Genomic DNA, 27171 nt, shown 5'->3' with positions numbered 1-27171 from the left:
CTTCATGTTTCAGGTATATTAACTAGAGACAGACAGGTGAGGCAGCGCTTCATGTTTCAGGTATATTAACTAGAGACAGACAGGTGAGGCAGCGCTTCATGTTTCAGGTATATTAACTAGAGACAGACAGGTGAGGCAGCGCTTCATGTTTCAGGTATATTAATGAGAGACAGACAGGTGAGGCAGCGCTTCATGTTTCAGGTATATTAACGAGAGACAGACAGGTGAGGCAGCGCTTCATGTTTCAGGTATATTAACTAGAGACAGACAGGTGAGGCAGCGCTTCATGTTTCAGGTATATTAACGAGAGACAGACAGGTGAGGCAGCGCTTCATGTTTCAGGTATATTAACTAGAGACAGACAGGTGAGGCAGCGCTTCATGTTTCAGGTATATTAACTAGAGACAGACAGGTGAGGCAGCGCTTCATGTTTCAGGTATATTAACGAGAGACAGACAGGTGAGGCAGCGCTTCATGTTTCAGGTATATTAACTAGAGACAGACAGGTGAGGCAGCGCTTCATGTTTCAGGTATATTAACGAGAGACAGACAGGTGAGGCAGCGCTTCATGTTTCAGGTATATTAACGAGAGACAGACAGGTGAGGCAGCGCTTCATGTTTCAGATATATTAACGAGAGACAGACAGGTGAGGCAGCGCTTCATGTTTCAGGTATATTAACGAGAGACAGACAGGTGAGGCAGCGCTTCATGTTTCAGGTATATTAATGAGAGACAGTGTGCTTCCTGTTTCCAGCTAACCCCAGAGTGAACGTGGAGCTGCGACAGCGTCTGCCTTCACCTGCGTCTCAGCGCCTCAGCAGTCCTGACGGGTACGTACAGGTCTGTCCTGGGGGACGGCTGCAGGACCTGGCAGGCTGTTCCTCAGGAGAGCAGGAAGTTCAGGAGAGTCTGATCAGAAGCTGTTTCCCGTTTCTTCTTTTCACGTTGTTTCTGATCCACAGATCTGGGATCAGCCTGAGTCCGGACCACACTGACCCGGTTCAGGGTGAGATCCTCCTCCGTCACTTCTCTTCTTCGTTCGATGGTTTCTGCACTCCTGTCTGAGTTCCTCTCTTCATGTATTTAAAACCGGTTCCTGTCTCTCTGTGTCCCCCCAGCCCCTCAGCACCTGCAGGATCTCCCTCCGGTCTCCTGCTCCTCCTCCCCTCAGTCCCACAGGAGCTCTGTCTCTCCGGTTTCTGCGTCTTCCTCCAGACCTCCAGCAGCCGCAGGGGAGATGGAGATGAACCTTTCCCCCAGCCGAGGCCCCTCTCCTCGGGCAGAGAGCTGCGGAGACGGCCCCGATGGAGGAAGAGCATCCAGAGGTCCTGCTAGTCCCGCCCCCGGAGGACACCTGGTCGGCCCTGATGACAGGTGAGGTGGCCTGTGCTACTGATACCACTACTGCTGGTACTACTACTGCTAATACTTACTGATAGTACTGCATGTCTTAACCATTGAAAAGTGTGAATGCTGCGTTCACTCTGCAGGTCTTGAAGCTCAATTCTGATTAATATCCCAGATCTGGTCGTTTTGATTGACAGTTCACATTATAGTGTAAATGTGGCCCCGAACAGGCTGACGTGTGAACGGCATCACACGCAGCAGCACGCTGTCCTACATCCTGTTTCAGTCAGAGTCGCATGAACCTGTTCAGACATAAATCAGATCTGTCACTCCGGCTGCAGTCACAATCTGTGCAGATGCACGATGATGTCAGAAATATTAGTAGCTGCTCTCACTAAACGGTTTTGTAATATACATAAAAGGGTTGAAAGTGATCAGAACATATCAGCTGATGGTTGGACGCGGCGAGGTGAGCAGGAGAAGCTGCCCGTGGTCATGTGACTGCAGGGCCGACTCTCTGAGGCTGTTTAACTGAAACCCTTCCAAAGTAAAGACGCTGCAGGTTATTAAACCTTTAAAATAATGATCTTATTATCGCTGCTGCTGCTTCGTGTGCCGAGCTTCGAGCCTCTGCAGTGAGATTTATTAAAAAGTTTTTCATTAAACTTATCCTTCACGTGTTTTAATTCGTGTGTTCTTTTGCTGCTTTTGTGTCTTTTTGGTGCATTTTCAAATGAAAGTGGCGCCGCAGCTTGAGTTGCATCACTGTGTGAAATGTGACCTATTAAATTTAGATTTGATTAGCGGCAGCGTTGGAGAGGCAGGCAGAAATAGAAAGATAGTAAAAGAGGGAGCTGATTAGAAGCAGCTGATATTATAAAGTCAGAAACAGTCAATTACAGAAGACAGTGTCTTATTTACCCGCTTTATTACGCTAAGAAGCCGCCTGACCTTTAAGGCGATATGAGAGAATTACAGGCGAACATCAGTCGCTGCTTATTAAAGCAACGCCTCGTAACCTGCTGCCTCCTCTCTGCGCCGCTCATCTGATAATATGAGGTTAAAACACCTGACCTGACTACACACAGGTGGAACTCTAATGAAACACTCGCTGAGATGATGTCATTGGAGCCCTGACCAATCCCAGCCTTGCTGACCACCATCACGACCGACCGGTTCTCTGACTGAAATGTTTTCCTGACTGTCCAGCTGCGGCGGTTCACAGGACAGGAGATGTAGTGAAACTCAAAGGAGGTTTCACCTCACAGGTTCCACAGTTTGCCCCTCGTGCTGTAAGGTGCTGTGCAGCCTGCAGACACAGCTCAGGGCAAGTTTATCATTCCTACCTTTATTATCCCTGGTGAAGCCTCAGACTTTCAGACTGAAGCTGTAGTGAACTCTGTGGGTCATACGGGTACGTGGTCTGTGGTGCTTCAGACAGAAGCTGTAGTGAACTCTGTGGGTCAGACGGGTACGTGGTCTGTGGTGCTTCAGACAGAAGCTGTAGTGAACTCTGTGGGTCAGACAGATACGTGGTCTGTGGTGCTTCAGACCGAAGCTGTAGTGAACTCTGTGGGTCAGACGGATACGTGGTCTGTGGTGCTTCAGACAGAAGCTGTAGTGAACTCTGTGGGTCAGACGGGTACGTGGTCTGTGGTGCTTCAGACCGAAGCTGTAGTGAACTCTGTGGGTCAGACGGGTACGTGGTCTGTGGTGCTTCAGACAGAAGCTGTAGTGAACTCTGTGGGTCAGACGGGTACGTGGTCTGTGGTGCTTCAGACCGAAGCTGTAGTGAACTCTGTGGGTCAGATGGGTACGTGGTCTGTGGTGCTTCAGACAGAAGCTGTAGTGAACTCTGTGGGTCAGATGGGTACGTGGTCTGTGGTGCTTCAGACCGAGGTTGTAGTGAACTCTGTGGGTCAGACGGGTACGTGGTCTGTGGTGCTTCAGACCGAGGCTGTAGTGAACTCTGTGGGTTTAACTGAACCTTGTTGTCTCCTCCAGCTCTCATCAGGAAGTCGGTCCAGTCTCAGCGTCTGGTCGAGTTCCAACTTTTGATCGAGACAAAAACATCTCGTTTTTACTGAAAGAGCTCGACTCTCTGAGAGAAATCAACAAGAAGGTAGATATACACACTCATTTTAGTATACACATATAGTACATATAAGTATGCACACACATATACAGTACTTATATACAGTATACACACACTGTACATATAAACAGTATACACACACTGTACATATAAACAGTATATACACACATATACAGTACTTATATACAGTATACACACACTGTACATATAAACAGTATATACACAAATATGCAGTGCATATATACAGTATACACACACTGTACATATAAACAGTATATACACACATATACAGTACTTATATACAGTATACACACACTGTACATATAAACAGTATATACACACATATACAGTACTTATATACAGTATACACACACTGTACATATAAACAGTATATACAAACATATACAGTACTTATATACAGTATACACACACTGTACATATAAACAGTATATACACACATATACAGTACTTATATACAGTATACACACACTGTACATATAAACAGTATATACACACATATACAGTACTTATATACAGTATACACACACTGTACATATAAACAGTATATACACAAATATGCAAAGCATATATACAGTATACACACACTGTACATATAAACATTATAAACATACTGTACATATAAACAGTATAAACACACATATGCAGTGCATATATACAGTATACACACACTGTACATATAAACAGTATACACACACTGTACATATAAACAGTATACACACACTGTACATATAAACCTTATACACATACTGTACATATAAACAGTATAAACACACATATACAGTACTTATACACAGTATACACACACTGTACATATAAACAGTATATACACACATATACAGTACTTATATACAGTATACACACACTGTACATATAAACAGTATATACACAAATATACAGTACTTATATACAGTATACACACACTGTACATATAAACATTATACACATACTGTACATATAAACAGTATAAACACACATATGCAGTGCATATATACAGTATACACACACTGTACATATAAACAGTATACACACACTGTACATATATACAGTATACACACACATATGCAGTACATATAAACAGTATACACACTGTACATATAAACAATATACACACACTGTACATATAAACAGTATACACACACAGTGCATATAAACAGTATACACACAGTGCATATAAACAGTATACACACACAGTGCATATAAACAGTATACACACACTGTACATATAAACAGTATACACACACTGTACATATATACAGTATACACACACTGTACATATAAACAGTATACACACACAGTGCATATATACAGTATACACACACTGTGCATATAAACAGTATACACACACTGTGCATATATACAGTATACACACACTGTACATATATACAGTATACACACACTGTGCATATATACAGTATACACACACTGTACATATATACAGTATACACACACTGTACATATATACAGTATACACACACAGTGCATATATACAGTATACACACACAGTGCATATATACAGTATACACACACTGTGCATATATACAGTATACACACACTGTACATATATACAGTATACACACACAGTGCATATAAACAGTATACACACACTGTGCATATATACAGTATACACACACTGTGCATATATACAGTATACACACACTGTGCATATATACAGTATACACACACTGTGCATATATACAGTATACACACACTGTACATATATACAGTATACACACACTGTGCATATATACAGTATACACACAGCAGGAAGATGAGGGCGGTCCTCACAGGTAGATTAACACCTGACTGTGTTTCAGCTGCAGGATCAGCTGGTCCAGAAGGAGAATGAGCTGCTAAGGAGGGAGGTGGAGGAGGAGCTGAGGGAGGAGCAGAGGGAGGCCCGAGGCTGGGAGAGACCTGCAGGTGAAGAGTGGGGGAGAGGAGGGAGAAGGGGAGGAGAGGAAGGGAGGGAGGTGTATGTTACAGTTTACTCTCCTCTTAATCAGATCTGATCCAAGCTGACTTCTTAAATATTTGAATATTTTTCATGCACACTGTTTAATACCAACACACACTCTGTAATTAAGACAACAGCAGTGGTAGTAAGGAGGTGACAGTTAACGAGCAGCTGTTAGTTTAACAGAACAGTGTGTGCGTGTGTTTAACTAGCGATCAGATGTAATATTGATTTAACTGAGCTGGTTTTTGTGTGTGTTTAATCCAGCATGATTATCACAGAAACAGGAAGTCTCCTTTGAAAACATTTTATTTTAGCTTCAGTTTGATTCTCGTTTATTTAAAAAATATGTTTTTATGGCACATTTAGGATTCAAGCATTCATTTGTCACGTACTTGTTTTACTCATAGGTGTAGTGAGATGCGGGCGCGGTAGACTCATCATTATCCATCCGTCCAGAACAAATGTTCAGAAAACTTGGTGAAGAGAAGCAGACTGATGTTTCTGCTGAAGTCAGCCTGTAACTGTTTCCTATCCTCGCCGCCTCGTCTGTTTCCTTTCCTCACCTTCTTTCCTCACCTTCTTTCCTCACTCCTGGTCTCCTTGTCTCCTCAGCGGTGTTGGAGGAGGTGTTAGCTGCTCAGAAGGACAGAGATCAGGCTCTGATGTCACGACTCCTGCTGGCCAATGAGGAGAGAGATGAGGCTCTGCTTCGTGCACGTCAACTGCAGCAGGCCGCCGAGTACGTAACACACACAGTCAGTCTTATGTGTTGACCTTTGACCCTCAGAGAGTCTGTACAGTTCAAATATCCATTATATAAACTAGGGCTGAAACGATTCATCTATTAAATCAATAAAATCGATACATAAAATGCTTTGACACAAATTCTTTGTATCGATGCTTTGTTTAATCAATGTAACTATCCAGCACAGTGTTTCGCAGGGACATTTATTACTTTCGCACATCGCGTTTACGCTGTGAACACAACGTGATTATGACGGAGCTGTCTGAAAACAGAGAGGGACAAAAAAAAAGTGTCCAAAGTATAGGATTTTTTCAAGCTAAAGAAAACAACAACTCTGTAATGTTACCTTCCGTCCACCGTAAAACCAAACTTTTTAACTTTTTAACTCCCCTGCAGCTCTCTCTGTAACTCAGACAATCCCTGCTACCTGCGTGTACTAATCCATCCTTATAACCATATTCTTTGTCTTTATAATTGCCATCTTTATAATTCTTCTATTCTATAATTCATCTTTACAAACAACAGTTGTTTCGTGTGCAGGAGTGTGTGTGAACCCCTATCAGTCAAGTAGTGTGAAGGCCACAATAAGTGGTGAGCAAGTTGTGTGAACGGCATGGCCATCGGCCGACGCTGAAAGTCGTGTAGTCTGCACGAGTCTGTACTTTAACTTGTAGCACTCGGGTGATGTTTGTAAAGCAGCTGTCTGGTTGTTGGTCTGATGTTTGCTGTATGACACACTATGAATTTCCGAAAGGACTACTATCTATCACCTATAAATGTGCACAGCTGATCCTGTTACCGGGGGGGGGGACCGTCGCCACCAAGCAAGAGTAATTCTTAAACGACGCATCGATAAAATCATCGTTAGCTGCAGCCCTAATATAAACGATCATGAAGGCTGCAGTCAGACCAGAAATACATGGGGACGTCCGGCTGAGTAAAACACTGCCCAGCAGTTTGGAACAGTTACCTGGGTGTAACTGGGCAGCTATCAGGTGTGTGTAGCCAGAGAAAGAAGAAGAGAGGAGGTGTGTGAGACAGGAAAAGGTTGTGATAATAACATGAGGCTGTGGAAAGTTCTTACAGTGACAGTCATTTTATCCTCCATCCACCTTTGGCAAGTAAACAACTGCTCCTGTCATGTGTTTAATTGCTATAGATGAAATAAGCTTCATCTCACACTTAGTTTCACCTGTCGGGGACATTACCCAACGCACATGTTTTCAACATATTCATATTATCTGATCTTTTCAGTAGTGATATACAGTGACACTTGGTGATATGCAGTGATACGTAGTGATAAGTAGCTATATGTAGTGATATGCAGTGACACGCGGTGATATGCAGTGACACGCGGTGATATGCAGTGATAAGTAGCTATTCGTAGTAATATGCAGTGATAAGTGGTGATATGCAGTGATATGTGGTGATATGTAGCTATACGTGGTGATATGCAGTGATACGTGGTGATATGCAGTGATACGTGGTGATATGCGGTGATACGTGGTGATATGCGGTGATACGTAGTGATATGTAGCTATACGTGGTGATATGCAGTGATAAGTAGCTATACGTAGTGATATGCAGTGATACGTGGTGATATGCAGTGATACGTGGTGATATGCAGTGATAAGTAGCTATTCATAGTGATATGCAGTGATAGGTGGTGATATGTAGCTATACATAGTGATATGCAGTGACACGTAGTGATATGTAGCTATACGTGGTGATATGCAGTGATAAGTAGCTATTCGTAGTGATATGCAGTGATACGTGGTGAGATGCAGCGATATGTGGTGATATGTAGCTATACGCAGTGATATGCAGTGATACGTGGTGATATGTAGCTATACGTGGTGATATGCAGTGACATGTAGTGATATGCAGTGACACGTAGTGATATGTAGCTATACGTGGTGATATGCAGTGATAAGTGGTGATATGCAGTGATAAGTGGTGATATGCAGTGACACGTAGTGATATGCAGTGATATATATGGTGATATGTAGCTATACGTGGTGATATGCAGTGATAAGTAGCTATACGTGGTGATATGCAGTGATAAGTAGCTATTCGTAGTGATATGCAGTGATACGTAGTGATATGCAGTGATATGTGGTGATATGTAGCTATACGTGGTGATATGCAGTGATAAGTAGCTATTCGTAGTGATATGCAGTGATACGTGGTGAGATGTAGCTATACGTGGTGAGATGTAGCTATACGTGGTGATATGCAGTGATACGTGGTGACATGCGGTGATACGTGGTGATACGTGGTGATATGCGGTGATACGTGGTGATATGCGGTGATACGTGGTGATATGCGGTGATACGTGGTGATATGCGGTGATACGCGGTGATATGCGGTGATACGTGGTGATACGTGGTGATATGCAGTGATAAGTAGCTATACGTAGTGATATGCAGTGATACGTAGCTATACGTGGTGATATGCAGTGATAAGTAGCTATACGTAGTGATATGCAGTGATAAGTAGCTATACGTAGTGATATGCAGTGATAAGTAGCTATTCGTAGTGATATGCAGTGATACGTAGTGATATGCAGTGATAAGTAGCTATTCGTAGTGATATGCAGTGATACGTAGTGATATGCAGTGATACGTAGTGATATGCAGTGATAAGTAGCTATTCGTAGTGATAGGTAGTGATATGCAGTGATATGTGGTGATATGTAGCTATACGTGGTGATATGCAGTGACACGTAGTGATATGCAGTGATATGCAGTGATATGTAGCTATTCGTAGTGATATGCAGTGATAAGTAGCTATTCGTAGTGATATGCAGTGATAAGTAGCTATTCGTAGTGATATGCAGTGATAAGTAGCTATTCGTAGTGATATGCAGTGATAAGTAGCTATTCGTAGTGATATGCAGTGATAAGTAGCTATTCGTAGTGATATGCAGTGATACGTGGTGATATGTGGTGATATGCAGTGATAAGTGGTGAGATGTAGCTATACGTGGTGATATGCAGTGATAAGTAGCTATTCGTAGTGATATGCAGTGATACGTAGTGATATGCAGTGATAAGTAGCTATACGTAGTGATATGCAGTGATAAGTAGCTATTCGTAGTGATATGCAGTGATACGTAGTGATATGCAGTGATATGTAGCTATACGTAGTGATATGCAGTGATATGTAGCTATACGTAGTGATATGCAGTGATATGTAGCTATACGTAGTGATATGCAGTGATAAGTAGCTATTCGTAGTGATATGCAGTGATACGTAGTGATATGCAGTGATAGGTAGTGATATGCAGTGATATGTGGTGATATGTAGCTATACATAGTGATATGCAGTGACACGTAGTGATATGCAGTGATATGTAGCTATTCGTAGTGATATGCAGTGATAAGTAGCTATTCGTAGTGATATGCAGTGATAAGTAGCTATTCGTAGTGATATGCAGTGATACGTGGTGATATGTGGTGATATGCAGTGATATGTGGTGATATGTAGCTATACACAGTGATATGCAGTGACACGTAGTGATATGCAGTGATATGTAGCTATTCGTAGTGATATGCAGTGATAAGTAGCTATTCGTAGTGATATGCAGTGATAAGTAGCTATTCGTAGTGATATGCAGTGATACGTAGTGATATGCAGTGATAAGTAGCTATACGTAGTGATATGCAGTGATAAGTAGCTATTCGTAGTGATATGCAGTGATACGTAGTGATATGCAGTGATATGTAGCTATACGTAGTGATATGCAGTGATATGTAGCTATACGTAGTGATATGCAGTGATAAGTAGCTATACGTAGTGATATGCAGTGATAGGTAGTGATATGCAGTAATATGTGGTGATATGTAGCTATACATAGTGATATGCAGTGACACGTAGTGATATGTAGCTATACGTGGTGATATGCAGTGACACGTAGTGATATGTAGCTATACGTGGTGATATGCAGTGATAAGTAGCTATTCATAGTGTTATGCAGTGATACGTGGTGAGATGTAGCTATACGTGGTGAGATGTAGCTATACGTAGTGATATGCAGTGATACGTGGTGATATGCAGTGACACGTAGTGATATGTAGCTATACGTGGTGATATGCAGTGATAAGTAGCTATTCATAGTGTTATGCAGTGATACGTGGTGAGATGTAGCTATACGTGGTGAGATGTAGCTATACGTAGTGATATGCAGTGATACGTGGTGATATGCAGTGACACGTAGTGATATGTAGCTATACGTGGTGATATGCAGTGATAAGTAGCTATTCATAGTGTTATGCAGTGATACGTGGTGAGATGTAGCTATACGTGGTGAGATGTAGCTATACGTAGTGATATGCAGTGATACGTGGTGATATGCAGTGACACGTAGTGATATGTAGCTATACGTGGTGATATGCAGTGATAAGTAGCTATTCATAGTGTTATGCAGTGATACGTGGTGAGATGTAGCTATACGTGGTGAGATGTAGCTATACGTAGTGATATGCAGTGATACGTGGTGATATGCAGTGACACGTAGTGATATGTAGCTATACGTGGTGATATGCAGTGATAAGTAGCTATTCATAGTGTTATGCAGTGATACGTGGTGAGATGTAGCTATACGTGGTGAGATGTAGCTATACGTAGTGATATGCAGTGATACGTGGTGATATGCAGTGACACGTAGTGATATGTAGCTATACGTGGTGATATGCAGTGATAAGTAGCTATTCATAGTGTTATGCAGTGATACGTGGTGATATGCAGTGACACGTAGTGAGATGTAGCTATACGTGGTGATATGCAGTGATACGTGGTGATATGCAGTAGCTATACACAGTGATATGCAGTGACACGTAGTGATATGTAGCTATACACAGTGATATGCAGTGATAAGTAGCTATTCGTAGTGATATGCAGTGATAAGTAGCTATTCGTAGTGATATGCAGTGATAAGTAGCTATTCGTAGTGATATGCAGTGACACGTAGTGATATGCAGTGACAATGGTGAGCGTTTTTTGTTCCTTATCTTGGTCTCTGTGCTTACAGCTCACGCTGGGATTAATGAAATACTCCATCGATGTTAATAAGAGCTGCAGGTTTCTGTTTGTTTGTTGTTGTTTCTTCTGAGTCCCAACATGTTGATTTACATATTTACATGTGAAACTGTGTTTATATGAAGGAGGAAAACGACACACTGCTCCTCATCCTCTCCCCCATCTCCTTCTCTCCTCCCCCTTCCCCTCTCCTCTCCCCTCATCTCCCCCCCATCTCCTTCTCTCCTCTCCTTTCCTCCTCCCTCCTCATCTCGCCCCCTCCTTGTCTTCCTCCGCTTCATTATTCACCTCCTCAGTCTCGTTAAGAGCTGTGAAACCAGCTCTCGTCCTCCTCGAGGAGCCTTCAAATAGACCAGAAAATCTAATTACAGATAATACTCCTCCCCCACCTCCTCCTGCCCCCCCCCAGGATGAGAGGGTAATTGATATTGGAGGCCACAATCCTTTTTATGAGGGACAGAATATGGAGGAGCATGTTCCATCTGTCAGGACTGAGTGTGAGTTTGTGTCACTGTGTGTGAGTGTGTGTGTGTGTGTGTGTGTGTCAATGTGTGTGTGTGTGTGTGAGCGTGTTAATGTGTGTGTTTTTCTAATGGAGAGAGGCAGGCTGTATTACCTCTGTCACTGTGTGTGTTAATGTGAAGCTGCTGTTTGTTTTTCTTTTTGTACATTTTATTCTTCAAACAGGAAACATCTTCATTAATAAACAGTGACATTAAAGGCTGCAGCTCTTATTTCACTAGTGAATCATCTTATTTATTTGTCCATCTATTGACAAGAAAAGGCTTTGTGCTGACGTCTGCTTTAAAGTAAGCACACTCTTCGTTACGGCTTGCATTTATATAAATGAAATAATCATTTCTCCTGAAACCTCTCAGATTTGTCAGATGTCTAAAAATGCACAAGCAAAAGAACCAAAAACAGTTTATCAGAACCCCTGGTGTCTCTGTTTGTATTCAGTATATTTTAATGATGTATTCTGTATTGTGGATATGTATTCAGTATATTTTAATGATGTATTCTGTATTGTGGATATGTATTCAGTATATTTTCAGTACATCTTGTGGATGTCAGTTTGGGCTCTTGACTGACTGCAGATCTGAAATATTCAGTCTGACATGTGAAACTTTTCCAGACTGATGAAGATGCTCTTCTCGCCGGATCATTTGATCCCATTAATGGCGGCTGCCTCTGTTTCTGTTGAGCGTGGTGTGTGTGGGAGCGTTAATGACGGCTGTGGAGCGAGCCGAGCCGAGCTGAGCCGGGCTGGATGGGCTGTAAGCAGGGTGTTAGAGGAGCTTTATTGGAGGCGGCTGGTCTTTCATTACCTGCTGTTCCCTGCAGAGCGGAGCCGCCTCGGCCACCTTATTACAGTTTATTACAGAAAAACTGCAGTAGGCTAAATGAAAAGCGCTTCCCAGGAGGAGAGGCAGGAGATCAGCTAGTTACGAGCTCCACGTCCGCCATCATGGCCGCCGGCAGCGGAGGAGTCCGCTCGGTCCGCGCCCTCGCAGCTTTACAGTCATTTTAAAATGATGGAGAGTTTCGGGTGGACTTCAGGGAGCGCAGGACAAAATTACTGCGCAGCTGCTGCAGCCGCGGCGCTCAGGTCATCTAACAGGCTGCTGCAGAGCTCCAGGTTTAATTTGGTCAGCGGCGGCAACACTGAGGGGGTGTCGGGTCAGGGCCGGATTAAAGCAGGGGCCGCAGTCACCTGGTCACCAGTTGCTCACCTACATTAGTATCACAGCCGTACTTTAGGTTTCTGCCGATGGGACGTGGTTTCAGTCGGTCCTATCGGGTCTTTGTTTCCTCAGAGACCTACAGAAACAGTGAACAGGTTTAGAAACAGATCCTGGATCTGACAAAGACACTGAAAGGTTCTGTTTGTGTGCAGGTTGGAGAACGTGTCCCAGGAGCACGCCGACATGGTAACAACACTCACTCACTACTCCTGTGTGTTTTTAGGCTTGAAGCCCAGATTGTTGATCTGATCGCTGTGTTTATCATCGAGCAGGACGTAGACGAGCTCCTTCAGTGTGTTTGTGACGCCGACTCCGTCCAGGAGGTCGAACAGTTCGGTTCGGTTCTGGTTCAGCGTTTACGTTTGGCGAGGCAGCGGAGAAATGACATCACCGCTCAGGAGATGAAGGCCGTGATGGAGGAGAGAGACGGCTCGCTCGCCAAGGTGAGTCTGTGTACCTGTCTGTTTACCTGTTTACCTGTCTGTCTGTTTACCTGTCTGTCTGTTTACCTGTTTACCTGTCTGTTTGTTTACCTGTTTACCTGTCTGTTTACCTGTTTGTCTGTTTACCTGTCTGTCTGTTTGTCTGTTTACCTGTTTACCTGTCTGTCTGTTTACCTGTCTGTCTGTTTACCTGTCTGTCTGTTTGTCTGTTTACCTGTTTGCCTGTTTACCTGTTTGCCTGTCTGTCTGTTTACCTGTTTACCTGTCTGTCTGTTTACCTGTCTGTGTGTTTACCTATTTGTCTGTTTAACTGTTTGTCTGTTTACCTGTCTGTCTGTTTACCTGTTTACCTGTCTGTTTGTTTACCTGTTTACCTGTCTGTCTGTTTACCTGTTTACCTGTCTGTTTGTTTACCTGTTTACCTGTCTGTTTACCTGTCTGCCTGTTTGTCTGTTTACCTGTCTGTCTGTTTGTCTGTTTACCTGTCTGTCTGTTTGTCTGTTTGTCTGTTTACCTGTCTGTCTGTTTGTCTGTCTGTCTGTTTACCTGTCTGTCTGTTTACCTGTCTGTCTGTTTACCTGTTTACCTGTCTGTCTGTTTACCTGTTTGCCTGTCTCTGTTTACCTGTTTACCTGTCTGTCTGTTTACCTGTCTGTGTGTTTACCTATTTGTCTGTTTAACTGTTTGTCTGTTTACCTGTTTGCCTGACTGTTTACCTGTCTGTCTGTTTACCTGTTTACCTGTCTGTCTGTTTACCTGTCTGTCTGTTTACCTGTTTGTCTGTTTACCTGTTTACCTGTCGTCTGTTTACCTGTTTACCTGTGTGTCTGTTTACCTGTTTACCTCTGTGCCTGTTTACCTGTCTGTCTGTTTACCTGTCTGTCTGTTTACCTGTCTGTCTGTTTACCTGTCTGTCTGTTTACCTCTGTGCCTGTTTACCTGTCTGTCTGTTTACCTGTTTACCTCTGTGCCTGTTTACCTGTCTGTTTACCTGTCTGTCTGTTTACCTGTTTACCTGTCTGTTTACCTGTCGTCTGTTTACCTCTGTGCCTGTTTACCTCTGTGCCTGTTTACCTGTTTGTCTGTTTACCTGTTTACCTGTCGTCTGTTTACCTGTCGTCTGTTTACCTGTCTGTCTGTTTACCTGTTTACCTGTCGTCTGTTTACCTGTCTGTCTGTTTACCTGTTTACCTGTGTGTCTGTTTACCTCTGTGCCTGTTTACCTGTGTGTCTGTTTACCTCTGTGCCTGTTTACCTGTCTGTCTGTTTACCTGTTTGTCTGTTTACCTGTCTGTCTGTTTACCTGTCTGTCTGTTTACCTGTCTGTCTGTTTACCTCTGTGCCTGTTTAGCTGTCTGTCTGTTTACCTGTCTGTCTGTTTAGCTGTCTGTTTACCTGTGTGTCTGTTTAGCTGTCTGTTTACCTGTGTGTCTGTTTACCTGTCGTCTGTTTACCTGTTTACCTGTGTGTCTGTTTACCTGTCTGTTTACCTGTCTGTTTACCTGTCTGTTTACCTGTGTGTCTGTTTACCTGTCTGTTTACCTGTGTGTCTGTTTACCTGTCTGTTTACCTGTGTGTCTGTTTACCTGTCTGTTTACATGTGTGTCTGTTTACCTGTCTGTTTACCTGTGTGTCTGTTTACATGTGTGTCTGTTTACCTGTCTGTTTACCTGTGTGTCTGTTTACCTGTCTGTTTACCTGTCTGTTTACCTGTGTGTCTGTTTACCTGTCTGTTTACATGTGTGTCTGTTTACCTGTCTGTTTACCTGTGTGTCTGTTTACCTGTCGTGTGTTTACCTGTCTGTTTACCTGTTTACCTGTTTACCTGTGTGTCTGTTTACCTGTCGTCTGTTTACCTGTCTGTTTACCTGTCTGTTTACCTGTCTGTTTACCTGTTTACCTGTGTGTCTGTTTAACTGTCTGTTTACCTGTCTGTCTGTTTACCTTTCTAAAAACTAATAACACTATTAATAATAGCAATGATCAGAATAATAATAGGACTAATTGTTGTAGCAGAAGGTGTCAGACAGGTACATGGGGGCAGCAGGAAGGCCACAACCACAGATCCAGATCTAGAAACACCTGCAGAAAGTGACCGGAGGAGAGAGGCGAGGGAGAGAAAGTGGAGTTAGCAACGTGCTTTAATGAGCAGCGTAACTAAGGGCTGGTTCAGGACTCACCTGAGACAGCCCTAACTAAGATTTATCAAAGAGGATAGGTCTGGATCTGCGAGGTCTGGATCTGTGGGGTCTGGATCTGCGAGGTCTGGATCTGTGGGAGTCTGTAGGGTCTGGAGCTGTGGGGTCTGGATCTGCGAGGTCTGGAGCTGTGGGGTCTGGATCTGCGAGGTCTGGATCTGTGGGAGTCTGGGTCTGTGGGGTCTGGGTCTGTGGGAGTCTGTAGGGTCTGGAGCTGTGGGGTCTGGATCTGCGAGATCTGGAGCTGTGGGGTCTGGATCTGTGGGGTCTGGATCTGCGAGGTCTGGGTCTGTGGGGTCTGGGTCTGTGGGAGTCTGTAGGGTCTGGAGCTGTGGGGTCTGGATCTGTGGGGTCTGGGTCTGTGGCTCAAGCTTCCTGCTCGACACCCTCTGCTATTGATATTATCATTTTCCTGTAATTAATCTCAATACATTATAATAATGATCAGAACCAGGATTCGGTTTCTGTCCCTCCCCGGTTTGCTGGTGCAGTGACAACACGAACCAGCTTCCCTTCAGGGATCAATAAGTAATAATGTCAGACTTGAGGAACAGGATCTACTTCCTGTTCTGCTCTCTGCTTCCTGTCTGCACCCGTCAGTCTGTCTGCAGGTAACTCGTCTCTAAGTCGTCTGTTTAACCCGGTTGGTGCGGCGCAGCGTGGCGCTCGGCGTGACGCGGATCGTCGGCCGGGTTACGGAGGCCCCGGCAGCCCAAACCTCAAATATTTGCAGTTTGAATCTGAACATGAATATTTTGAATGGTGAGAAAACAAAACGGTGCGGAGGCAAATATTGACACCCAGACTGAGTCGACCTGACGACGCCGACACGAGGCGGCTGTTTGCTGAACGCTCGCCGCTTATACACCTGTTTGTCTGCTCCGAGCTGTGTGTGTGAGGACGGCACACACCTGTATGTGTGTGTTGTTTGAATGTAATCTCTGAGCTGAATATTTTCTCATGAAGACTGAGGAGCTGCTGATGGACACACGGATATTTAAAACAGCCTCGTTCTTTCACCTGAAAACAATTCCATCTACACGCCACTAATCACTTATCAGAATCAGTCAGGTCGGATTATATTACTGGCTGATATTCATTTTGTCACCACAAACACAAATGTAGCGTGTTTGTGTTTTTTTACATATATATATATATGCACACACACTCACTGGCCACTTTATTAGGAACACCTTGCCAGTACCGGGTTGGACCCCCTTTTCCTTCAGAACTGCTTTAAGTCTTCATGACATCCTTTCAACCAGCTGTTGGAAACTTTCCTCAGAGACTTTGGTCCATGTTGACATGACAGCATCACAAAGTGCTGCAGATTTGTCAGCTGCAGATCCACGATGAGAATCTCCCGTTCCACCACGTCCCAAAGGGGCTCTGTTGGACTGAGATCTGGTGCCTGTGGAGGCCTCTGGACTCCAGTGAACTCATGTCATATTCCAGAAACCAGTTTGAGAGGATCTGAGCTTTGTGACATGGTGCATCATGCTGCTGGAAGGAGCATCAGAAGATGATAAAGGGATGGACATGGTCAGCAACAACACTCAGGGAGGCTGGCGGGTCTAAACGAGGCTCAGTTGGTACTCAGGGGCCCAAAGTGTGCTGCCGGCCTGATCCGCTCTGCACATGCTCAGAAGTGGTTCTGTCAGTCAAAGAAGGTCACCGCAGATCTGCCTGCTCAAAATGATCCAACTAAATCTTTCAAATCAAGATAACAAAGTGTTTTTTAATCTCTGGAGATGAAACTGTTCACTGTGATTAACAGGAAAATACTTTAGAAATGAAAAACCTGATTTCTAACAAAGGAGGCTAACGCTAGCTGCTAGCGACGGCTGCACAGCTGTAGGGTTAGCCGGTCGACGTGCAGACAGTCGCTGACTCAGGTTTAGGCCCACCCCCCTGTGGTGGTTAGGGTTAGTGGGAGGGGCTTTGGGAAGCTGTCAACGCCTTTTATACTAACATAGCTAGCTACCTAGCTAGCTACTAGCGCTTCCGGTCTAGACAGGGCGTCTCATCCGGACGCTGAAGGGTAGCTCTGGCATCAAATAACGCTTTGTCAGCCTTTCTGAAAGCGTCAGTATTTGACGCCCTGAGATGAGAACAGACAGCAACACAGGAGTAATTATGAACAGGCACATTTGTGGAAACGTCCTTCAGACAGGACCGCTTTTGCACATGTGCAGGGATCCGGCAGGCAGCACAGAGTGGGTACCTACAAGTACAAAGGGGGCCAAAGTGTGCCAAGAAAATATCCCCCACACCAGCAGCAGCAGCCTGAACCTCTGATCCAAGGCAGGACGGATCCATGCTGTCATGTTGTTCAAATTCTGACCCGACCATCTGAATGTCTCTGATTTATATATGCGTGACTCTGGAAATGAACTTTATCAATAACTATAAACTACCACCTACATTCTTCAAACATATATTTAACTTGACATAGACATATATTTTTATAAACTATTAAAAAACTAACTATAAAATCCATGATAAATATTCATGTATCACATGATCCTTCATGAACTAATCAGTGTTTTTTAGTTTTTCTGCATTCAGCAGTTTTGATAGAAAGTTCATTCTTGACCTTTGAAGCAGAAAACAAATAAAAAATGATTATTTATATGAATAATTTAAATTCTGCAGTTATATTTTCTCTTACTCTCATTTCCTCCTATGTGACTTTATATTCTGTTTTGTTACTGGATGTTTAAAGCAGAAATCTTCTCTCTGAGATTTTAATCTGTGATGTCAGTCAATAATCAATAAGTGAAGCTGATGTTCAGAGGATGATTAAAAAGTTTGGATTTCCCGTCACTCCTCTGGAGGCTGATTATTATCGAAGTTCACTTCACAGAGTTTATTACCAAAACCTGCAGAGTCCTGGATTTATTACCCACAATTCATCTGGATTCATATACCGCCCTCTGTGGGAGGATCAGAGAGGGGGGGAGGACGGGGGTCTGAGGGAAGCAGCAGAAATGAAAAAGATGAGAGTCTGACTGATGGAGGGATGACAGGGAGGGAGGCGGAGCTCCCAGCATGCCGTGCAGCAGGTGGCGGCTTAGAAGCTCCGCCTCCTCCTGATGCGTCTGATCAGAAACTTTCATCTGTTCCCGTGACGACCGCTGTAACCACGGCAACCGAACTGCAGCAGCACTCCTGGAAACCATGGCAACAGTCGTCAGGGGAGCGGAGGAGGGGGAGGAAGAAAATAGAGAGGAAGTCGTACTTTCCAAGTAGAGCTGCTTCTTCACAGGTAGGACAACAGGAAGAGGTACCTGTGAAGATAAGAATACCTGTAGTGGTACTTATACTTGTGATGAAGTACCTGTAGAGGTGAACTGGTAATCATACAACTGAAGCAGAACTGCCAAATTCACAAACAGTTTCCTAATAGTCTGGGAGAGCAAGACGGATGGGGATGGCGCCTGAAGGTAGAGCGCCCGAAGGTAGCGCAGCGAGACGGATGGGGGAGAGCGCCCGAAGGTAGCGCAGCGAGACGGATGGGGGAGAGCGCCTGAAGGTAGAGCGCCCGAAGGTAGCGTAGCGAGACGGATGGGGGAGAGCGCCTGAAGGTAGAGCGCCCGAAGGTAGCGTAGCGAGACGGATGGGGAGAGCGCCCGAAGGTAGCGCAGCGAGACGGATGGGGGAGAGCGCCTGAAGGTAGAGCGCCCGAAGGTAGCGCAGCGAGACGGATGGGGGAGAGCGCCTGAAGGTAGAGCGCCCGAAGGTAGCGTAGCGAGACGGATGGGGGAGAGCGCCTGAAGGTAGCGCAGCGAGACGGATGGGGGAGGGCGCCCGAAGGTAGCGTAGCGAGACGGATGGGGGAGAGCGCCTGAAGGTAGAGCGCCCGAAGGTAGAGCGCCCGAAGGTAGCGTAGCGAGACGGATGGGGGAGAGCGCCTGAAGGTAGAGCGCCCGAAGGTAGCGTAGCGAGACGGATGGGGGAGAGCGCCTGAAGGTAGAGCGCCCAAAGGTAGCGTAGCGAGACGGATGGGGATGGCGCCTGAAGGTAGAGCGCCTGAAGGTAGCGCAGCGAGACGGATGGGGGAGAGCGCCTGAAGGTAGCGCAGCGAGACGGATGGGGGAGGGCGCCCGAAGGTAGAGCGCCCGAAGGTAGCGCAGCGAGACGGATGGGGGAGGGCGCCCGAAGGTAGAGCGCCCGAAGGTAGCGTAGCGAGACGGATGGGGAGAGCGCCCGAAGGTAGAGCGCCCGAAGGTAGCGCAGCGAGACGGATGGGGAGAGCGCCCGAAGGTAGAGCGCCCGAAGGTAGAGCGCCCGAAGGTAGCGTAGCGAGACGGATGGGGGAGAGCGCCTGAAGGTAGAGCGCCCGAAGGTAGAGCGCCCGAAGGTAGCGTAGCGAGACGGATGGGGGAGAGCGCCCGAAGGTAGAAACTGGTCATGTGGCGCTGGGGAGTGTCTGAAACATTTTGTGTCCGGAGGGGGTGGGGCGCCGCCATAAATTTCCTGCTCGCCTTACAGTCCTGGAGGTGTCCAAGGCTTTCCTGGTGAGCTCCAGACTGTTCTGGCTGCACCAGGTCACCAGATGGTCGATCTCCCACCTGTAGGTGGACTCATCCCCACCTGTGATGAGCCCAATGAGGGTGGTGTCGTCTGCAAACTTAAAGTCAGTGCAGTACCTGTAGAGATGTAGCAAACCTTTAAACCTGCATCAGTTTGCACCCCCCCTCCCCCGCCGCCTCCATTAGCCCCACAGAACTCGCCGCCATATCCATTTCACTTCAGCATCACCCAGCGTACAGCCACTAACCCCCACAAATATCGCCGTTAACACCCCGCCCCTATGCGTTAACACCACCCCTCCACAGTAACACTTTAATCCCGCCCTCGCTCCGCTGCCGCGGCGTGCTGAAATATGTTTCAAATGCCACTATAATCCTCTGAGGAGAAGAAGAAGAGAGAGAACACTCCACGCTGGAGGATCCCCCCCCTTCCCCCGTCGCCGCTCACCGATCCCTCGCTCCCTCTCCTCATCTCTCAGGGATTATCTCCCCGCCACAACCGGGACTTCTGGGAAATATTAGAAAAGTGGGGGAGGTGTCTCCCCCGAGCGCTCCCAGTCTCTCACTCTCCCCGGCCGTCTCATAAGGCAGCTGCTTTTTATTGAGTTAATATCAGGTAATTACAGGTTCTTACAGGTTAGCAGAGCTCACCTGGACGAGCCAAACTCACCGGAAGGTCGTGGGTTTGATTCTGTTCTTCAGCCGTGTTGGAGCTCATTTACTGAAACGGCACCTGTTGGAGAATAATTTCTCTTATTGGGCTTTATTTTAATCTGCATATTAACTGAAAGTCAATAAAAACTGAATCTCATCATAAAAATGATAAAGTTCTAACAGAACCACAGAATAATGAATGAATGTCAAAAATAGATTACAGTGATGAGCTCATTACTCTGAGGGTTACTGTGGTGATATCTACATTCACACAGGAAGTCACTATTTCTGTTGATCGACGATTCACTGGAGCCTAAAATGTCCCAGTTTCATATCCGGAAAAATCAGGCCCGAGAAATGTCTGATCTACTGACAGTCTGTTTAAATTCATCAATAATCTCACTTGTGATCCGCTGTCCTGTCAGTCTGAATCCTGGGCAGGTGCCCTGCGAGTGTTGGCAGCACGTCTGTTATTAACAGCTGCAACGTTTCACTGGATCTGCAGCAATAAACACTAAGAGCTGTCAGCACGTACGGCATCAGACGACCTGAAGGAAGAAGTAAGAGTTAACGAATAGTGCAATCACTACAGGAGAACTGTGAGGAGCCAGAAGAAGAAGAGCACAGGAAGTGATGTCAGAGGTTCGAGGTGTTATCAGAGGAAGTGTTTCCGGAGCTTCTTGAAGTCAGAGAGGGACGCCGCTGCTCCGATGGCGTGCGGTAGCTCGTTCCACCATCGTGGGACTGAGATTGCTTTGTGTGAAGGGATGGCAGAGCCAGGCGGCGTTCGTTGGAGGAGCGCAGTGGCCCAGAAGGAACGTGGGCTTGGATTATGGAGTTTAGGTAGATGGTGCAGACCAAGGAGTCGCTCTGTATGCAGCATCAGGGACTTGGGTTTGATTCTGGAGGCCCCGGGGAGCCAGTGGAGGTCACTGAGTAATGGAGTGACATGAGTCAGACGTCCATCATCAGAACATGAGGTGAAGTTTAGAAGTTCACTGTTCTGTTCTGAGAAACAGAGGTGTGATGAATGGTGATACTGATCACATGATGACACGGCGCCTGATCTGAGCTGTCAGTCAAAACCAAACAAGACCCCCCCACACACACACACACACACACACATAGTGCAGAGAAACTGTGTGTGATTGGCTGAGCAGGTGGAGGTAAATATCATTATTGATTGATATACCGTAGTTCAATAACGTGCAGTGACATCAGCAGCTCCTCAGGTTGAAGAACTTTGGTTCCTTCTGTTTTTTGATCAATCAGCTCATTGACAGAGGACAGAGGCCGGAATCATCCTCAGATCAGCTGAGTATTCTGGATGAACCTCTGATGCAGGTGGAGGTCGGCTGTAGGAGGAACACGGGTCAGTTTATAAATCTGTAAAGCTCTTAGAGATTAACCTGCTGACAGGACAGCCTGCAAGACAGCGGGAGGGGCATCACACCGCTCTTTAGAACAAGGTTCCACCTGCACATCTAAACAGCAGATCTGGTTTGCAGGAAAAGTGAGGAACGGAACGGTTAGAAACTGAGGAACACAACGGTGAGGAACACAACGGTGAGGAACTGAGGAACAGAACGGTTAGAAACTGAGGAACACAACGGTGAGGAACAGAACGGTGAGGAATAGAACGTTTAGGAATGGTGAGGAACAGTAAGGAACAGAACAGTGTGGAACAGAACTATTAGGGACAGAGAACAGTGAGGAACGGTGAGGAACAGAACAGCGAGGAACAGAACGGTTAGAAACAGAACGGTTAGGAACAGCGAAGAACAGAACGGTTAGGAACAGCGAGGAACAGAACGTTTAGGAATGGTGGGGAACAGGAACAGAAGGGTTAGGAACAGAACGTTTAAGAACAGAACGGTGAGGAACAGCAAGGAACAAAACAGTAAGGAACAGAACAGTGTGGAACAGAACTGTTAGGGACAGAGAACAGTGAGGAACAGAACAGTAAGGAACAGTGAGAAACAGAATGGTTAGGAACAGCAAGGAACAGAACGTTTAGGAATGGTGAGGAACAGAAGGGTTAGGAACAGAACGTTTAGGAATGGTGGGGAACAGGAACAGAAGGGTTAGGAACAGAACGTTTAGGAACAGAACAGTGAGGAACAGCAAGGAACAAAACAGTAAGGAACAGAACAGTGAGGAACGGTGAGGAACAGAACAGCGAGGAACAGAACGGTTAGAAACAGAACGGTTAGGAACAGCGAAGAACAGAACGGTTAGGAACAGCGAGGAACAGAACGTTTAGGAATGGTGGGGAACAGGAACAGAAGGGTTAGGAACAGAACGTTTAAGAACAGAACGGTGAGGAACAGCAAGGAACAAAACAGTAAGGAACAGAACAGTGTGGAACAGAACTGTTAGGGACAGAGAACAGTGAGGAACAGAACAGTAAGGAACAGTGAGAAACAGAATGGTTAGGAACAGCAAGGAACAGAACGTTTAGGAATGGTGAGGAACAGAAGGGTTAGGAACAGAACGTTTAGGAATGGTGGGGAACAGGAACAGAAGGGTTAGGAACAGAACGTTTAGGAACAGAACAGTGAGGAACAGCAAGGAACAAAACAGTAAGGAACAGAACAGTGTGGAACAGAACTGTTAGGGACAGAGAACAGTGAGGAACAGAACAGTTAGGAACAGTGAGAAACAGAATGGTTAGGAACAGAACAGTGAGGAACAGCAAGGAACAGAACGTTTAGGAATGGTGGGGAACAGGAACAGAAGGGTTAGGAACAGAACGTTTAGGAACAGAACAGTGAGGAACAGCAAGGAACAAAACAGTAAGGAACAGAACAGTGTGGAACAGAACTGTTAGGGACAGAGAACAGTGAGGAACAGAACGGATAGGGACAGAACAGTGAGGAACAGAACGGTTAGGGACAGAACAGCGAGTAACAGAACAGCACGGAACAGAACAGCACGGAACTGAACGGTGAGGAACAGAACAGTAAGGAACTGAACGGTTAGGAACAGCGAGGAACAGAACGGTGAGGGAACAGCGAGGAACAGCACGGAACAGAACGGTTAGGAACAGAATGGCTAGGAACAGTGAGGAACAGAACAGCACGGAACAGAACGGTTAGGAACAGAGCGGCTAGGAACAGTGAGGAACAGAACAGCGAGGAACAGAACGGTGAGGGAACAGCAAGGAACAGAACAGTGAGGAACAGAACGGCGAGGAACAGAACGGTTAGGTTAACTTTGTTCCCAAGGGGAAATTCTGCTTGCGCACAGTGCAGAGTTGTTTCATAAAAAAAAAAGAACAATTCACAAAAGACATCAAGAAGAACCTGAGAAGCATCGACATGTTGTATTTCACAAGAGGAAAATATAAACACAGAAGAAAAAGGACTTTGTTGACAACATAGTTCCATGGATTAAAGTGCTAGTGTGGTTGTTGCACATTGCTCCATTGAACTGAAGTTTGTGTAAAGTGCATATGCTAAGGTTCTAGTATATTTATTGCACGTTGCCCTATTGCACCAAGGTTGCAAGCAAAGTGCTGTAGTGCTCACATATTTATTAATTTTTACACTACTTTACATAGTTCAGCAGCTTAATGGTGGCCGGCACAAATGATCATTTTAGGCGATTGGATTTGTGTCTTGGTACACGGAGTCTTCTTCCTGATGGCAGGGTTTCGTATTCAGGGAAGAGAGGATGTCGAGGGTCCGATTTCATTTTCTTAGCCTGTTTCATAACTGCTTGGTCATGCAGGCTCTGTACAGGCTCATAGTCCCTCCTTCCTGTAATTTTCATGGCTGTTTTGTGCATGTTGGCAAGCTTGTTTTCAACTTAACTGTTAAGTTGCCGAACCGTGCAGTAATTCCATATCTGATGACACTCTCTAAGATTGCATGGTAGAAAATCATCATGATCTGACTGCTCACACCGTACAACCTTAGACGCCTTAAGAAATAAAGCCTCTGCTGCAACTTGTTGCACAGGTTTTCAACATGTGTGTTCCAGCAAAGGAGACTGTCAGTGTGGACACCTAAATATTTGTATGAGGATACTGGGACAGTGAGGGAACAGAGAACAGTGAGGGAACAGGGAACAGAGAACAGAACTGTGGGGGAACAGAGAACTGTGAGGGAACAGAGAACAGTGAGGGAACAGAACTGTGGGGGAACAGAGAACTGTGAGGGAACAGAGAACTGTGAGGGAACAGAACTGTGAGGGAACAGAGAACAATGAGGGAACAGGGAACAGAACAGTGGGGGAACAGAGAACAGTGAGGGAACAGAACTGTGAGGGAACAGAGAACAATGAGGGAACAGAACAGTGGGGGAACAGAGAACAATGAGGGAACAGGGAACAGAACAGTGGGGGAACAGAGAACAGTGAGGGAACAGAACTGTGAGGGAACAGAGAACAGTGAGGGAACAGAGAACAGTGAGGGAACAGAACAGTGGGGGAACAGAGAACAGTGAGGGAACAGAACTGTGAGGGAACAGAAAAGTGAGGGAACAGAACTGTGAGGGAACAGAGAACAGTGAGGGAACAGGGAACAGAACTGTGGGGGAACAGAACAGTGAGGGAACAGAGAACTGTGGGGGAACAGAGAACTGTGGGGGAACAGAGAACAGGGAACAGTGAGGGAACAGAGAACAGTGAGGGAACAGAACAGTGAGGGAACAGAATTGTGAGGGAACAGAGAACAGTGAGGGAACAGAATTGTGAGGGAACAGGGAACAGAACTGTGAGGGAACAGGGAACAGAACTGTGGGGGAACAGAGAACAGTGAGGGAACAGAGAACAGTGAGGGAACAGAGAACTGTGGGGGAACAGGGAACTGTGGGGGAACAGGGAACTGTGGGGGAACAGAGAACAGTGAGGGAACAGGGAACAGTGGGGGAACAGAGAACAGTGGGGGAACAGAGAACAGTGAGGGAACAGTGGGGGAACAGAGAACAGTGGGGGAACAGAGAACAGTGAGGGAACAGAGAACAGTGGGGGAACAGTGGGGGAACAGAGAACAGTGAGGGAACAGAGAACAGCCCTGCATTTTCCTGCCTTTTTAACACCGTCGCAGCTGATTGGATAACATCTGTGACACGGCCACCATACGGGAGAAAATACCTCGGAGCCAGTTGCGGAACTTTGCAAGAAAACATGATGTTCAATCCGAAAACATTGCAAATCGTTTTGAGGTTGAACTCGGCCCTGAATTTACCTGCTGACCTCACTTCCTTTTTCTAGTAGAGAGGCCTGAAACACAAAGAGGAAACGAAACCAACCAATGAGCTGTGGCGCTCACACTGGTGATGGCAGCTGTGTGTGCTCCTGATGTATATTGTGTTGATCAGATACTGACCACATTGTGTCTCCGCAGTGTAAACGGCTGGAACAGGATCTGACTCAGGAGAGAGAGCAGAGGGCGAGCGAGGTAAACACACACACTCTCTCTCTCAGTTCAATTTCAGTTTGCTCTGTTGGCCTGAATGTCAAACCCACGACCAGCTAACGTCATTACGTCGTTCACTCTCTTCGTGGTGTTTGTCCAGAATCACTTACCCACCTTTATGATGCACAGAAATGTCCAGTTACTGTTGCAAATGTCATATTTCATTGAATTTTAAAAAACTGGTCTGTGTCGGTGCAGGAATCTTTCGCCGTATCGCACAGCTCTACACTGCATCATGCATAAAAGCAGAGGAGGGAAGAGGTGATGCACCAAGTACCTCAACAATGACTGTAAACCCTTTTATTCTCACAAAACCAGACCGGTAGAAAAACTACTTTTCAACTAAATGAGATGTTAGAACATTTCTTTTGTTCTGTGACTGAAACACATCTGTTCCAGTTCATCATGTTTGATTTAAAGTTAGGAAGAACTTTGTGTTTTCACACCACTTGCTTTTAGTGAATGTTTTAAACACATGTAGTTTTTTGGACATATATTGAGGTCCACTGAATAATTTGTCCAAGGCAGTGGACATTTCAAAATAAAACATTTTGGGAAAACATTTTATAGGTATATTTAAAAAAAAAAAAAATAATAATAATAATAATAATAATAATAAAAAATACTTGTGATTTAATAATTCTCACATTAAGAGGTTAAACACGGAATTAAAAATTATTAATCTTAAATAACATTATTATTATGGTCGGGATCATGGATCTGGCCCCGATTAGGGGTCGGGGGTCGGATCATGGATCTGGCCCCGATCAGGGGTCGGGCCCGGATTAGGGGTCGGGGCCGGATTAGGGGTCGGGGCCCGGATCGGGGGTCGGGGCCCGGATCGGGGGTCGGGGCCCGGATTAGGGGTTGGTGCCCGGATCAGGGGTCGGGGCCCGGATTAGGGGTCGGGCCTGGATTAGAGGTCGGGGCCTGGATTAGGGGTCAGGGGTCGGGGCCCGGATTAGGGG

At 45.6% G+C, this 27171-nt stretch overlaps 1 protein-coding gene across 1 annotated transcript in view; it reads left to right on the top strand.

Moving 5' to 3' along the window:
* The window catches only part of mipol1 (mirror-image polydactyly 1), a 38588-nt gene that overhangs the window by 641 nt on the left and 10776 nt on the right, over positions 1-27171 (top strand). The window contains exons 2-10 of the mRNA XM_046063483.1: positions 14-831; positions 964-1007; positions 1120-1375; positions 3353-3470; positions 5279-5384; positions 6034-6160; positions 13104-13137; positions 13224-13394; positions 26132-26185. Coding sequence (XP_045919439.1) covers positions 1239-1375; positions 3353-3470; positions 5279-5384; positions 6034-6160; positions 13104-13137; positions 13224-13394; positions 26132-26185 — 747 coding nt within the window. The 5' untranslated portion in view covers positions 14-831; positions 964-1007; positions 1120-1238. The remainder of the gene's footprint in view (positions 1-13; positions 832-963; positions 1008-1119; positions 1376-3352; positions 3471-5278; positions 5385-6033; positions 6161-13103; positions 13138-13223; positions 13395-26131; positions 26186-27171) is intronic.

This window comes from Micropterus dolomieu, linkage group LG11 (assembly GCF_021292245.1).
Source record: "Micropterus dolomieu isolate WLL.071019.BEF.003 ecotype Adirondacks linkage group LG11, ASM2129224v1, whole genome shotgun sequence".
Taxonomy (NCBI): domain Eukaryota; kingdom Metazoa; phylum Chordata; class Actinopteri; order Centrarchiformes; family Centrarchidae; genus Micropterus; species Micropterus dolomieu.
This window is presented reverse-complemented; position numbering and strand designations above follow the sequence as displayed.